The sequence below is a fragment of the Balaenoptera physalus genome (assembly GCF_965194825.1).
Source record: "Balaenoptera physalus genome assembly, chromosome: 13".
Lineage (NCBI taxonomy): Eukaryota > Metazoa > Chordata > Mammalia > Artiodactyla > Balaenopteridae > Balaenoptera > Balaenoptera physalus.
The window spans coordinates 66,184,325-66,199,652 of NC_138892.1; the positions used below are offsets into that span (position 1 = coordinate 66,184,325).

A 15,328-nucleotide genomic window follows, 5' to 3' on the forward strand; every position below is an offset into this window, starting at 1 on the left:
TATTAAATTTACAAATTCACTTAAGGTATGTCTTTCATTTGTTCAAGTCCACTTTTGTGTCTTTGGGTAATATTATAAAATTTTTCTCATAGATTTTTACATATTTCTTCTTAATCCTAGGAGTTTTATAATTATGGTTGCTATTAAATGGGATGTGGGTGTTCTCTATGTTATCTTCTCACTGGTTCTTCCTTGTTTCTATGAAGCCTACTGACTTCTGCAAATTGCTTTTATATCCTGCTGCCTTACTGAATCATCTTTTTGTATGCAGTAGTTTTTCCATTGACTTACTTTCATTTTCTAGATTCACCATCAGATTATCTACAATTCTCATACATTTAATTCTTTCTTTGTAACAATGCTGTGGCAAATACGTCCAACAACATGTTAGATGTTACAGTAGTAGTGGATAGCCTCGTTTTGTTTTAGATATTAGTAGGGATGCCGCTGGTGCTTTCCCATGAAAATAGTAAGATAGATGTTGGTAAGCAAGATACTTTGTGACATTAAGAAAATAGTCTTTTATTCCTCTTTTGAAAGTTATTTTTACTAGGAATACATCTTGAATTTTCTCAAATATTTTTCCAGCACTATGGAGATAATTGCAAGATCTTTTCTTCTTATATATAATAACATTATTAAATATATTAATGTATATTCTAACATTGAACCATTTTTGTATACCTGAAGCAGTTGACACTTGGTCATGACATTTCATGCTGTTTGATTCCATTTACTAATGTTTTATTTAAGATATTTGCATTGATATTCATACATGAGATTGGTCTGTAGTGTTCCCTTTTGTGCAATCTTTATCCGATTCCGGTTTCAGTGTTATATTTATTTCTTTAAAGAATTTTTGAAGTTGTCTTTCTTCTGTGTTTTGGAATAGAATTGAGATTATAAGTCTTTAACTCAAAGATACAGAAAACAGATCAGTGAGGAGAGGGAAGGGGGTAGAGACAAATAGGGGTAAGAGATCAAGAGGCATAAACTACTATGCATAAAATAAATAAGCTACAAGGATATATTGTACAGCACAGGGAATATAGCCAATATTTTATAATCACTTTAAATGGAGTATAATCTATGAAAATACTGAATCACTGTGTTGTACACCTGAAACTCATATAATATTGTAAATCAACTATTCTTCAATTTGAAATAAAATAAAATAGATTATAGGTCTTTAAAGAATCCCATTTGAAACCACCTTGGGTATTTTTAGGGAGATTTTTAAAAAATATTCTATCCAGTATTTTAATTGTTTTCAGAAGAATGACTGGTCTAAATAAGTTATTACTTCTTTTCCTGAGGAAAAACTCCCACCTTTCTTTACCTTATTTACTCCTTCTAATCTTTCAAGACTTTGTTCAGTTATCATCTCCTCTGAAAAGTCTCTGAAACCCCCAGGTTGTGCTAAGCTGCCTCTTTTCTGGGCTCCTTCTGGCCATTGTTCATTCTTGCATAGCTACATTATATTGAAGTAATCTATTAATGGTATCCTTACTCTGCCCCTTCTATAATCCATTCTTCAACAGAAAGTCAAAGTAATCCTTTAAAAACACAGTTGTGATCATGTCACTTGCATAAAACCTATCGATAGCTTCCTATTCTTTTGGGATAAAGTTTAGAATCCTTCACATGGCCCCCAAGACACTGCCTGATCTGAAGCATCCTTACCTTTCTGGCCTCAACTTGTGTCCCAGCCTCCTTATTCTGACCTCTTTCTCTTCTTCCAACTTCCTAAGCTGTTTCCTTCTTGAAGTCTTTCAATACTCTTTTCCATTTGCTTGAAGACCCACTCCCTTCACTTCCTCCACACCTTTGATCTGGCTATATCCATGTGTCTTCCAGGTCTCAGGGAAGTTTTCCCTGAACTCCCAGTCCTATTGGGATCTTCTTTGGAAGGTCATATTATCCTCCACACTTTTCCTTTATGTAACTTATCACTATTGTGATTATTTAGGCATTCAGGTGATTCTTTAATGTTCATTTCTCACACTAACCTATAATTTCCCTGGAGACAGGGACCGTGCTGATCTTATTTTCAGCTGGATCATAACAAACAGCAAAATAATAGGATTAAATAAGTATTTGTTGAATGAATGGATGAATGAAGGAAGGAAGGGAAAAAACCCTAATTATTGAACTCTGAGCAAGAAACCTGAAGGAACAAATGCTCTATTTCCCCTCCAGGGGGAGACATACTCCTACTAGAAGTAGCACAGGCCTAGGAGAGCACAAAATTATGAGATCAACCAAAACTTGCTTCTCAAGTCCCTAAAATTGATCCAAAGAATCCAATCATTTCCTTGCTAGTAGGACTCTTCAGATCAGTCTGAACCACCCACTGGAACCAGGCAAGTGGGCATTTCCTCTGTTAATTTCCCTCCCCTGAACAATCTTAAAAACTCTCCTGCTAGAGTTTGTCTACTCCAGTCTTGGTTTGCTAGCAAATAACTGCCCACAGTTTTGAAAAAAATAGTATCATGTATATGTAATTTAAATATTATCATTAACATTGTTATTTGTATTTTTACTGTAACTTTTTTTCAAACTCCCTCAGATAGTCTTTCTTTATAAAGTCTCAAGATTAGCAAAATTATTCTGATAGTAGAAAATACTGGTAACCTGTAGGGCCAAAAAATAATAAAATACTGATGAAAAGCTAACTGAAAAAAAACGATTCATAAATTTCCCCAAGCCTTGGGGAAATTTAAAGGGAAAAAGAGCAGAGTTTGAATACTGAGAGCATGTCTGCCTCTGAGCAATTCTGAAAGAAATGCTTGTTTAATCTTGATAACATGTCTTGGGAGACTACCCCTGCTGCACATTAATACTGTTCTTTTATTCACTGAACTACTTTCTCTAGGACAAGTTTTAAGTGTATAAAAAGTTTCATGAGGTTTGCATTATATTTCCCTGAACTTTTTTTTTCTTTTCCTTTGCTCTATTTCCAAAGCCCTCTTTCAACTTTCCTTGTAAATGTGCCACTGACTTTTTTCTCAATATCAGGGACCAGTACATAGAGGCATTCTGCTATCCCTGTCTTTGAGAAGTCAGTTCACCATAGTTCAATTCAGTTCGCATTTATCCAATACCTACTGTGTGTTTGGGACTGTGCTATGGGGAGAGGTGAGTGAAGGAAATCTAAGTGCCTGCCTTAGCTTGCAGTGTAACTGAGAGGCCCAGACATTTGGTAACCTCCTTGAACAAATACATAGATGACACAGATAAGAACCAACATTTATATAGTTTAGAAAACCACTTTTCACAAATATGATCTAAGTTTTGTGAAATTAACTGTTGGGGGTAGGTGTTGCTACAAGTAAGGTAACTAGAACAACTATCAGAACTGGAACCTTGGTCCCTATGGTGTTTTCATGGATATTTCATTGATTCTAAATTAAGGAATACACTACAAGTGATAATCCTAAAAATTAAAGAAATTCAAAATAGAAAGAGAAAATGCACCATTACACTAATGAAAGAAAGTTATTTTTCCCAACCAGTCTGACACTTGGATATTATATTTTCACTCTACGTTGTTAATTTTGACAGCTTTCCTTCACTCTTAGGGTATCTCAAACTTCCTTTTGGTTCTTTTCATTTTCTTTGGTGATGGGGGAAGAGCTTCTTTGGAAGGAATCACTTCTTACTTAAGTCACCTTTCTCTAGGAAAGGTGTGAGGAAAACTTTTTCATCAACATTAGTCAAGCAGCCCCTGAAGAAGGACGAGGCTGTTTAGTCAGAAGAGTAACTGATGAGTTCTAGACAGAAGCCAGAAAACTTGTGCTTCGTGTTACCACTTAAGAGAGGTTGCAGGGCAGAATTCCTCTCCTCCAGGAATTGTCATTCTAGAGGACTGCATTCAAAATCAGGAAACGGTTTGGAGCTAACTGGTGAAAAAAGGAGTTTTTCACTCCAAAAAGGAGTTGTACAAAAGCCCACGGCTGTTAGGTTGCTGCAGCGCTCAAGAAGAAAGACACCCAGATCTGTAAACTGGGACAGCTCGCTGGCATCTATCCATGGAGACTGGATACTGATATATGTTGAACAGTGATAGTAGCGTTCATTACAAGCAAAACATTATTATCAAATTTCTAGTTCCAGTTTATGCCAAGGTGTGAAAATAAGAACACTAGTTGTACTGTCAATCAACACCATCTCATGAACAGTTCTTCAAAACAGAACTAGAACTGGCAAGGGAGAGAAGAAAAAATAAAAGTCTTATGAGAGACACAACATATTAAAAAAAAAAGTCAAACTCAGGGAATAACTTGTAATCAAAGCATGAAGATCATAAATAAGCTGAAATATATAGAGATGGTGTTGGGATGTTGAATGGAAGATTCATGGGATATGATCAAAATACCACTTTACTTTTTGGCTTTTACCGTCTTTTAAAAATATTTATTAAGAGGGGATAATTCATGCCCCTGAATGGAAAATTGGGCAGATTCTCTGACTTTTTGGTTTATTCTTTGATAATGGACAGTATTTTAAGTAACAGTCATTTTAAGTCAAAAAAAGAGTCTTGATTTAGTAATTAGAATGTTTCCAGTCCAAGATGGTAATCAAATACTTCAGGCTTCATTCTAAGGTGCCAGTCTAAGCCCTCTCCTCCCCTCCCCCACAAGGGGAGGGTTGGTAGCTGCCTCCTGTGGCTGGTGGCTGCTGCCTTCAGCTTTCTCCTCGGCTTACCACTAGCTAACTGCTGTTTGATCTGCTGTGTAAAAGTGGGAGGAGGCAGGACAGCCAAGGGGATAGGACGGTTCTGTTTTGATAGGATGGGTCCGTACTACCTGGGTCTGGTAGATGGTTACTCTTTTTCTTGTAAGGTGCTTTTAGAGGTTCTTTGGAGATTCCCATCATCAGAGACCTCTCACTTGAGTCCCTTTGGCCTAGACAGACACAGGTGGTTGCCTGCAACAGCCTCTGTGGGATCTAGGATTCCTGCGTTCATCTCTAGCTTCTGGTCACTGGGTCCCTCTACACCTCTAGACAAGTCTTTTGAATAGACCAAAAGCAACCTCATGCTGACTGTCCTCTACGTGGCCCACGTTGGGTCCAGGAAAACGTTTCACATTTGTCATCCCTACCGAATCTGGGTGTGCTGGTGGATCCCAGTGCAGCCACCTCTGCTTTATGGTCACTGCCTTCTTTTATTTATATGCAAGAGTCAGTGCAATCCTCTGTGTTTTACAACTATGGGAAAAAATTTCCAAGCCCTCTGGTCCCACAGAGCCCCTCTTTAGGCTTGAGAAGGATGCAGCACCAGCACTGCCTCTCCCTCTGGGTGGGAAGGGAGCGGGATCTCAACAAAACACATTTCTCCACAAGAAACCTCTTCACAGACCCTCTCTCTCTACACTCTCTTGATCTCACCATGAAGTAGAACTGTTCTTCAACATCAGCTTTGTACAGTAAAATTTTGTTGAAATAGTGATCTTTAACTGCAATTGACTGCAAATCTGTCTCCCAATCCTTAATAATAAGGAAATGTACTAAGCATCCTTAATTTACAAGATGCTGGGAGGAGGCTCAGTGAACTTTTCCAGTTCGCCATTCCCTCACCGACATACAAGAACTGTCTGGGCCCTGCTTTACTCTCAGACTGGTTAAATTCTGTTGCTCAGAGCAAGCTTTGCGGAGGGGGTGCTGGGAAACTCTTGGTTAAACGGGCTGCGTGCGGGGTAGATCACGGCTCTTAACAGTCTGCCTGTGTGGGCTGCTTTACTCTTTGCATGCACCACTACGTGCTGCTGGCTTTGAAATGTTTATGCTTTGCATGGAAAAATCATCACTCCCAGGTGTCAGCATCTCTCTGGTTGGGAAAGGTTAATGTCAGCATGTACATATTTTTTCAGCCCTCAACATTTGGGCTAGTACTCCTCGTGAGTGCTTGTTTATCTTTGATATATCAAGGTTCCTTTGAGGGAGGGTGGACAATATCCAGAAGGGTTCCGAGGAGCATCGATGCGTTCCAATGTTATGAAAAATGCTGGAAGTCTCTTTTATTTGCCAAAGACACTTCTTACTAACAGTTTATTCTCCCAACTAACCGCATCAGTGTCGCGAGTTTGGGAATAATCTGGGAATTGGCTGTTCAGGTCCGGTATCAGATGGAGACAGTGGGAGGCAGCGGAGGGCTCGGATGAACTCATTGCTTCACGCAGGCACAGCCCCACGGAGTTGGTCGAACAGCCAGCGGGGAGTGAGCTCTTTGCCCACCACCGCCACGGACCTAGCGCCGGGCCAGCAACCGATAGCGCCACATTGCGCCTGCGCAAACCCTGTGGCGGGGCTAGATAGCAAAGCGGTTAACTAAGCCTTGGTTGGACCAAGGCGGCCTCACAAGTCTGCGCAGGCGCGTTCCGCCTTCGGACACCGGTCGCTGCGCAGGCGCCCATTCTAGTCACCCATCCTGTAAACAGAGGGGCCCCCGGGAGACAACTTCTGCTTCCGGGTCACGTCTTGACAGCGGCTTTCACCACCCAGGTCAGCCCCGCAGTTCGGTGAGTGTTGCCCCGCTGCAGAAATGTCTGCAGCCTGCTTCCCTAATCCGGGGCAGCACGCCCAGTAACGCTTCCTCCACTCCCAGCTCGGGGTCCGCCAGCCCTCGAGGCTGGGACCTCGTTCCGGGCCTTGCGGAGAACGGGGCAGGGGTTGGTCCGCCTCAGGGGCTCCCCTGCCAGATTTCGCGACCCCGTTTCAATACCGGCCCCGGGAGACCTGCTGGAATTGCTGCGGTCTCTGAGGAGCCCGTGCGGAAAGTGACACCACGTGTCTTCGCATTTCGTGCAGTTGTCCACCGCCCCCCTAGATTCGGCGAGACCAAGCTGCCGCGAGTCCTCCCCCAAGCAGGTGCGGTGGGGCGGGGCCCGCCTTGGTGGGCGGAAGCCTGGCCTCACTAGCACCAGAGCTCTGGAACGTCACCTCTCTCCTACTTTGCTTCTAGCTTCGCAATAAAAACAAAAAACAAAAACCTTGGGGTTGTCTCTGGATCCGAAGTGAAAGAAAACGGGAGAGAGAGGACTTTCAGCACCAGGAGAGGAAAGGGGAGACTTGGGGTCAAACCGTGTATAGGCTGCTGCCCGGGGATACGTCGAGTTTAGATTTCGTTGACCCTCCGTGACAGTGACAGTGTTGTCTGTGTGCCCCGAAGTTTCACTCTTCAGCACGAGCTTCGAGGCGGCAGCAGCAGAGGACCAGTGGTCATATTCTGAGTTAGGAGATCTTAGCGTGGAGCCCAAGGGCGCTCCGAAAATGATTGCAGGGTCTAGTTTTTTCAGATTATCACGACCCAGAAATGGTTAACAGAACCACTTCGGTGTAAGCCTTCCACTTTGGACGCTCTGTTTTCTGCCCCCGTTCTTGAAATCAATGACTCAAATGCAGCTATGCCTTTTTCCCCTTTTTCCCCTTTTTCCCCTTTTTCCCCTTTTTCCTTGCAACAAAGAAGTGTAAGATACAGACCCTTTGTCTCTGAGGAGTTTCGTGGCTGTTGGAGAGATTAAAACGTATGCCAAGTCTAAACTATCTAGAAAATTTCAGGGAGGCATATAAACAAGTGTGTAAGCTTACTTATTCTTAATAAAGTAGGGGAGAATACCCAATTTGAATCATTGATACCTATGAATTGAATATTTTGAACTTGCATTCCATTAATTAGTACTGTATGTATTTTAAACAGATAAATGGCTACTGAGTAGCAAAATGGAAACTATTAGAGTTTATAGTATATTACATAATGTATAAGGGGATAGTCCTTCACAAAAGGCAAAAATTACATAGTATGAAATGACCAAAATAATTTTTGGATTTTTCCCTTAGTAGTCATCATATGCATAAGATGTTTAATTACTGCAAGTCTTGGATTTTTTTAGGATCCAAAGTAATAAGCTTTACACTGGTTCAACAGATATTTATTGAGAACCTGCCATGTGCCAGGCACTATTAAAAATAACACTATATTTACCACCAAGGAGCTTATAGTTTGATAAGAACATGGATTCCTAAACAGTTATACCTAGAGAGCCGTACAGCATACCATGTTATCTCTACAGTTTGATATATGCTTTTTCATAGAAATACTCCACATTCTTTGCTGTAATCTTAAATGTTCCCCAACTGATACATGGCTCTTATACAGCCAAAACTTATCATAGTTGAATTTAAGTATATTGCATTATTTTCTTCTTCCAACGCCGAATTCAAGTCTGCTTCTCAGTTGTCACAAATGGCCAATTTTTAAATTTTTAAATTCATTTTTCACTATGCTTGTTTTCATACAACTGCAAGCATATGTCATTGGTGTGAACTTAGAATTTTTTTTCTAATTTTATATAGATGACCCCAGAGTAATTATACTTTGGCGTTCCTTCCTTATTTTAGAATATTACCTCAAAAACTTCCTATTTTTTTCTTTGCTGAAGACATTTTCAACTGTTTCACAGATGCCTTGTCATTTGTATTTGTTCCATCTCTTCTCACAAGTAGCAATCACTCCCATACCCTTTAGTCAGTCAATCAACCAGTATTTATTAAATACCTACTTTTTGTAAGACTCTGTGGCTGGCCTTATATGGGCCGAAAAAGTAGAAGACAAGGACCTTGCCTTCCAATTGATTACAGTTTAGATGGAAAGACAATATGACCGTAACTATACTGCAAGGCCAAATGTAACAAGTAACCTAAAGGGGGTGCTGATAATAAAGACCACGTAATTCAGAGGAGGAAAAGAATGTTTTATGGCATCTTTAGCCTTTAGAAGAATCTCCTTCCTTGCCTAGTCTTTTTTAAACCACGCAGAGCTCCATGGGGAGCTTGGAGCCTCTTGGGGAAATCTTGTGCTAGACTAGGTCAGAGAGTAGAACTGAGGTTTCAAGGGTCAGAACATTTGCATCCAGGTTTACCCAGCTCCTTCAGCAACTATTACAATCTATTTCTTATGATTAAGAAAAAATGATATTAATGAATGAATCATTGATCTATTTGAAATCTGGTTTTAGTAGTGGGAAGGCCTCAGAGAACCTCTAACCCTAAGGACAGGTGTGCTCAGTGAGACTGTGTATGCCTAAAACATCTTTGTTTCAGGCAGTTTGGAGCATGTGAACGTACTCTGAGCCTTGATGAGTTCCAGTATGTGGTATATTATGCAGAGCATTCAGAGCAAATACTCTCTCTCAGAGCGCTTAATCCGAACAATCGCTGCCATTCGTTCCTTCCCACATGACAATGTAGAGGACCTCATCAGAGGGGTGAGTGTGCTGTGTTGATGCAAGAGTCCTTGGGGAGGTGAAGTGGGAAAGCTCCCGGGGAATCCTAATGGATGACAGATTTGCAGCTCTGACTCAGCACAAGATCACAGGGAGTCGTCTAAAATGTATTAACTTGACCATTAAAATATATTTAGCCTATGTTTTGCTTCTCTTCCCTTCTGCCTTTCACTTTGCGCCTATGATATTTTTCTTCAGGAATTATGTTCTAGATAAACCTAGTCCCTTGTTCTCTATAAAATCTCCGTCTGCATATGGTGCATATGGGACCCAGCAAGCTCAAAGTCTTCAACACATGCTGTACTAAGGGAGGAAGGAGGCAAGCAAAGCATAAGCGGCTTTCAAATCCTTGTGTTTTGTAATAATTACATGGAGTGATATCATTGGCCTTCTGTCTTACCAACAGCCACCACTTACAGTTCCACAGAGAAGATCAACCCCTAAAATGCATGGTAATTTTTGACTTAAGAAAACTCCTTAACTATCTGATGTCTAGCCACTACTATTCAGTAATTCTGCTGAATGACTAGTATCCTAGAAAGGCTTTGATGCCTTTGTCTGTGTATTATTCCTGTTGAAGAGAAGTTACAGGGTAATTTTTCTGGTCACTAGAGAATGCATCTAGATGGTTACTTCTGTACATTCTTTTTAACAACTTTAGTGTCCTTATTTACAGTCTAGAGCCCTGTAGCTGCTTCAGAGTTGTGTGGCACAGCTGTGAGAAGAAAAAGTCATACAGCATTAGCTTGTTCTCAGCAAAAGTGGTATCAGAAGACTCAGCAGTAGAAAGTTTGTCACGTTCTAATTCTAGCTCTGCTGCTGAGTCATTCTGTGACTTTGGTCTGCTGTGCTATCTCCATCTTCTTTACCAGATTTGAAATAGAAGTACCAGTGGGCACTAGGTGGCAGAGAATGCTGATACTAATAGGCTACTTTGAAGATGTTTATAACCAAAGAGACAACATTAAGATGACCTTAATATTAGTGATGGTCATCTGTCAGGTGGCAAAAGAGCATGCCAGTTCTCCTGGCTTCAGTCTGAAAGACTCCCTTTCCTGACTTTTTCAGAGCGTGGTAGCCATAGAAAGTTGATTGCTTTTCCACCCTTCTTGCCTGATGATAAGATTCCACTGCTTTTACATATAAGGTTATGTCCTCAGTGATGTGCAAGTGACCATCTGGCAGTCTAGCTTGTGGAGAAACTTAATGCCTTGATCTAAGGAATTGACAGTTCCTTTCGTTCATCTTCAGTGTATTCTCTTGGTTTGGATATTGGCATTATAATATCATTTAATGAATAGGAATAGAAACTGGGGCTGGTAGTATGTTTACAGTACAGAGTTAGAACCCTTTTCCCCCCGGCCCTTGTTCTGAGTCTTGTCCTGCGTGGTGAGCCAGAGCTGAGCACACTGATTGAAGTTTCCTTCTGCCCATAGGGAGCAGATGTGAACTGTACCCATGGCACGCTGAAGCCCCTGCACTGTGCCTGCATGGTGTCCGATGCGGACTGCGTGGAGTTACTGCTGGAGAAGGGAGCTGAGGTAACGTTTTTAACACTGTCACATCAGTGATTCACTAAAACTTGAGCGTCACACTTTCTTAAAATTTCTTGTCTCTTCTCCCATTTCTTCCCACCTTCTAGCTCCTGGTAACACTGGCGTGGCCAATATTAAAACAAAATGTAATGGTAAATCATCCGAAGTATTTCATTCCTTTGCCTTTCTTTCTTACACTGTCCATGACTCCAGGAAGAGGGAATTTTTATCTCCCCTTAATCTCTCAGCCTTCCTTCTAGGGTTGTTTATATTTCCATTTAATCCTCTCATTGCCTGTTGACTCTCCAGGCCCCTCAACCCTGATTCAATGTAAACCACTTGAGACCTGCTACTGGATGTACACTTCTAATACCTCTGTCACTGGAGAACAGATCACTAGGCAGTCCCTTCCCCAGGATTGAGCTACCTGTGCTCTTTCTGCCCACTGATTTTTTTCTGTCTTAGCATATCTTGTTCCTATTTTCTTTCAAATGTATCTTAACATAAAAAAACATAGATTACTTTTTATTGGCAGTAGCAAGAAGCAGCATAGTATAATGAATGATTAAAAGAACAGAGTCTGGAGCCATACTTCATGAATTTGAATTCCAGCTCTGTCACTTTCAGCTGTGTGACCTTGAACAAGTTACTTAACCTTTCTTTGCCTCAGTTTCCCCATCTGTAAAATGAGGATGATAGTGGTGTCTTCTTCATAAGGTTGTAAACTGTTTAGAGCACTGGCATGTAGTAATTACTAAGTAAGTGCCTATCAAATAAATCAATCAGCAGTTTCGACAGCTTTTGAGGCATCTTCAAGGTGCACACGCTGCGGCACTCATTTGAATCGGACACGCCATGAAGCTGGTGTGCGGGCCCCAGACACACTGCTCGGTAAGCCTGCTGCAGCCCCCAGCGTCCTCACCTCCACACCGCCATGTTGTTCTCTACTTGTCATTAACTATCCCGTAACTATTATGAGTGACCCTGAAGTGAAAGCCAGGGATTAGTGTCAATGATAAAAGTGAAACTACCCCGGGGGGCAGTGGGGGAGGCAGTTTTTAGCTAAGTAGAAGGTTGAACTCAGTTAAATATCGCAGGGGTTTTTTTTTTTAGTGCCTTTCATGGGAGAAGATAATTTGCTATTTAAACCTGGGATCTGAAGTCTTCGTAGCCTTCAAAAATTATAGGTGATGCTGAGTTTTAGCAAGCCAGCTGCTCTTCCAGCACTGGAAGATCTGTGTTCTTTCCTCCACATGCTTTCCTCCAGGCTCTCTTGTGAACTCACAGCATATGTTTGCAGGGGGCTGACTTGGATGAACAATCTGAGCTTCTCCGTATGGTTAAAGAACACAGCAGAGCTACATGGGCAGAATCTTGACCTCATTACTTTTCAGTCTGGTTGCCGTTAGCCACAGGATACAGAGTGAGTCAGGATAAGTAAAATAATCCAAAACCTTTTCTCTGGCCAGTATATTCAAACCGCTTTCCAATAAACGTCTTTCAGAGTAGTTACGAGGACTTAGACTTCATCTTCTCTTTCCTTCCCCTTACTCTGTGGTAGAGGTCCTAGTGAATAGTAAATAAGAATGTGGAAGCAAAATCCTAGATAATGCAGGCCAGCTAATCAGCGGACATAATAGTGTCGGTTGTCTGGGGACAGTTGTTTTCCTATTTGCTCCTCAGCTCCTGTCATAGCTCCATCCTGATCACCATGACTCCCTGGGAATTGCTTGTTGACCCTCATGTTCAGAACGTTACATAGCAAAGGTAGTGGATAGACACATGCAAGCGTCTTTGCCCGCCTGTCGTCCTCTCAGTCGTCTGTACACTGTAATGTAGTTGCTTCCCCTTTACAGGTGAATGCCCTGGATGGTTATAACCGAACAGCCCTCCACTATGCAGCCGAGAAAGATGAGGCTTGTGTGGAGGTCCTGTTGGAATATGGTGCAAACCCCAATGCACTGGACGGCAATCGAGACACCCCACTTCACTGGGCAGCCTTTAAGAACAATGCCGAGTGTGTGCGGGCCCTCCTAGAGAGCGGGGCCTCTGTCAACGCCCTGGATTACAACAATGACACCCCGCTCAGCTGGGCTGCCATGAAGGGAAATCTTGAGAGCGTCAGCATCCTTCTTGATTATGGTGCAGAGGTCAGAGTCATCAACCTAAAAGGCCAGACGCCCATCTCCCGCCTGGTGGCTCTGCTAGTCAGGGGACTTGGAACAGAGAAAGAGGACTCTTGCTTTGAGCTCCTCCACAGAGCTGTGGGACACTTTGAATTAAGGAAAAATGGCACCATGCCACGAGAAGTGGCCAAAGACCAGCAGCTATGTGAAAAACTGACTGTTCTGTGCTCAGCCCCAGGGACCCTCAAAACCCTCTCTCGCTATGCTGTGCGCCGGAGCCTGGGACTCCAGTATCTGCCGGATGCGGTGAAGGGCCTTCCGCTGCCAGCTTCTCTGAAGGAATACGTGTTACTCGTAGAATAGCCCAGAGGAGACGAGTGCGCCGTCAGGCAGGCAGCCCTGGGTGAGGTTTTGCCCCGCAGCACCGTCTCTGTCTTGGAAAACAGGAGAAGCAGTTGCTCCTGCTCTGTGGTTTCTGTTTCGAGGCAACATGTCACAGCAGTAACGTCCACATCACCTCCCCTCCCCGAACCAAGCAACCAAAACGTCCCTCACTTTTGTTTCTGTTTCTTGCTTACCTGGCCTTTCATATTGCACCCTGGAAAGGAAGAGGTCTCCCCGACCCTCCCTTTAGGGAAAAAGTCAACAGTGAGACTAAATTTCTCTCGGAAGATGAAGCGTATTTATAGAACATGTGTTTGGTTTTCCTTTGGGGACCTGATTAACGTTTTCAGAAGAATCCCTCTTAGCAACATTTTAATTGATCTGTGAAGAAGTTTAAGAAAATTCCAGCTAACAATTGCAGCCCCAAAATGAAGATACTACAGCCTCAAATGGTGTGCAGGTTCAGAATTGGGCTGGATGATATCCCTAGAATCATCCTGGGGCATTCAGAAGGGACTGGCCCCCTTTCTCACCATCGAAGGGAAGGGCAGCCTTTGCTCCTTTTCCATGGGTGTGCCCAAGGGTTACAGTGGTTCAGCAATATTATTTTAGAAAGACTGTCTTGCTGCTTTCCATACAGTAGAAGGGGTAGGAGGTTCTAAGCAGTCCTAAGAACTAACAGTCCTCAGAACTTTTCTTCTAATGCAGTTCTTTCTCCTCCTGACAGCCAGTTTGCTCTAGTGGGCTTGACAGGCACTTGCCGCACCGTAGGCAAAGGTGTTTGCTCGAGCACAGGAGGACATGGGCTGGGCTGCCTTTTCTCTCTGGTCTTCTTCATTCACTCTGCTAAGAGTTTGGAATTTGTTTTGTTTTGTTTTCAGGTGTTTTGGAAACTTTACTTTTTACTGATCTATGCTAGACATTGGTGGAGGGGGTGGAGAGTTGAGGAGTGGGGGAGGAGCATTATAAGAGCTTCCTCTGAGATGACCCACCTACCCAAAAAAGATCTGTTTTAGTGAACAATACTTAGTTTACAGTACTCTCCCTTTTCATGTTCCTAAACTAGATCAAGTTGTTATTGATCCTAGATGACCTTATGCAAATGTGAAAAACTTTTTTTTTTAACTGATTGGGAACTATAAATAAAATTGAACAGAATCTGCTGACACAGCTAATTTGAAAGTTTGTCTGCTCTTGTCCTTTTGCTGTTGGTGTTTTTTGCTCACTTAAAAAAAAAAAAGAAATAAACAGTTCTAAAAGCAAGTTTGGCAATTTCTACTGTTCCTACTTTTCTGTACATTATTTAATTACCATGAGCCCCAGTGTCCTCATCTCTGAAATGGGTCTGTCACCACCACCTGCATTGGCTGTTCTGAAGAATCAGTGATAACAGTGCTTGATATTTATTAATTTTTCTTCCCCTTAAAGAATTGTACAAAGAGCATTTGGCTGCTTTAATGCTGGGCTCTGACGAGACTTCTCGGTCATTTTTTTTTTGTTTTATAAATTTATTTATTTTATTTTATTTATTTTTCGCTGCGTTGGGTCCTTGTTGCTGCGCGCGGGCTTTCTCTAGTTGTGGCGAGCGGGGGCTACTCTTCGTTGCGGTGTGCAGGCTTCTCATTGCGGTAGTTTCTCTTGTTGTGGAGCACGGGCTCTAGGCACGCGGGCTTTAGTAGTTGTGGCACGCGGGCTCAGTAGTTGTGGCCCACGGGCTTAGTTGCTCCGTGGCATATGGGATCTTCCTGGCCCAGGGCTCGAACCCATGTCCCCTGCATTGGCAGGCGGGTTCTAAACCACTGCGCCACCAGGGAAGCCCTCGGTCATTTTTTAGAACTGTTTTTAGTGTATAGCAGTTATACTTTGGACAGCCAGCAAAAGTGAAGTACTACAGATAATCCTTTCCTCCATCCCTTGTAAAACCTCAAACCTCCTTCCTGCTTCAGCAAGCAAGCGAGGAAACTGTGTAGGTTGGGAGGAATATGTATGCTTGTGCCAA

General features: G+C 42.4%; 1 protein-coding gene across 5 annotated transcripts; it reads left to right on the plus strand.

Annotated features, from left to right (window-relative positions):
* The first annotated feature begins 6,370 nt into the window (after positions 1-6,370).
* ASB8 (ankyrin repeat and SOCS box containing 8) lies at positions 6,371-14,592 on the plus strand. Of its 5 annotated transcripts, none has more exons than XM_082420971.1 (4): positions 6,371-6,521; positions 9,107-9,266; positions 10,721-10,825; positions 12,676-14,592. In XM_082420971.1, the coding sequence occupies exons 2-4, from the start codon at positions 9,138-9,140 to the stop codon at positions 13,306-13,308; spliced, it is 867 nt and encodes a 288-aa protein (XP_082277097.1). In that variant the 5' UTR covers positions 6,371-6,521; positions 9,107-9,137; the 3' UTR covers positions 13,309-14,592. The 5 variants fall into 5 exon arrangements, with proteins under 5 accessions (XP_082277097.1, XP_082277098.1, XP_082277101.1 ...); XM_082420972.1 differs by having other exon boundaries at positions 6,391-6,521; positions 9,103-9,266; XM_082420973.1 differs by lacking the exon at positions 6,371-6,521 and adding an exon at positions 6,853-6,870 and having other exon boundaries at positions 9,103-9,266.
* Positions 14,593-15,328: the final 736 nt, after the last annotated feature.

Bases quoted from the DNA above. Each gene is read 5' to 3' on its own strand.
- ASB8 (XM_082420971.1), top strand. From the start codon at position 9,138: ATGAGTTCCAGTATGTGGTATATTATGCAGAGCATTCAGAGCAAATAC. The intron at 9,267-10,720 runs GTGAGTGTGCTG...TTCTGCCCATAG, and splicing joins TAGAGGACCTCATCAGAGGG to GGAGCAGATGTGAACTGTAC. The intron at 10,826-12,675 runs GTAACGTTTTTA...TCCCCTTTACAG, and splicing joins TGCTGGAGAAGGGAGCTGAG to GTGAATGCCCTGGATGGTTA.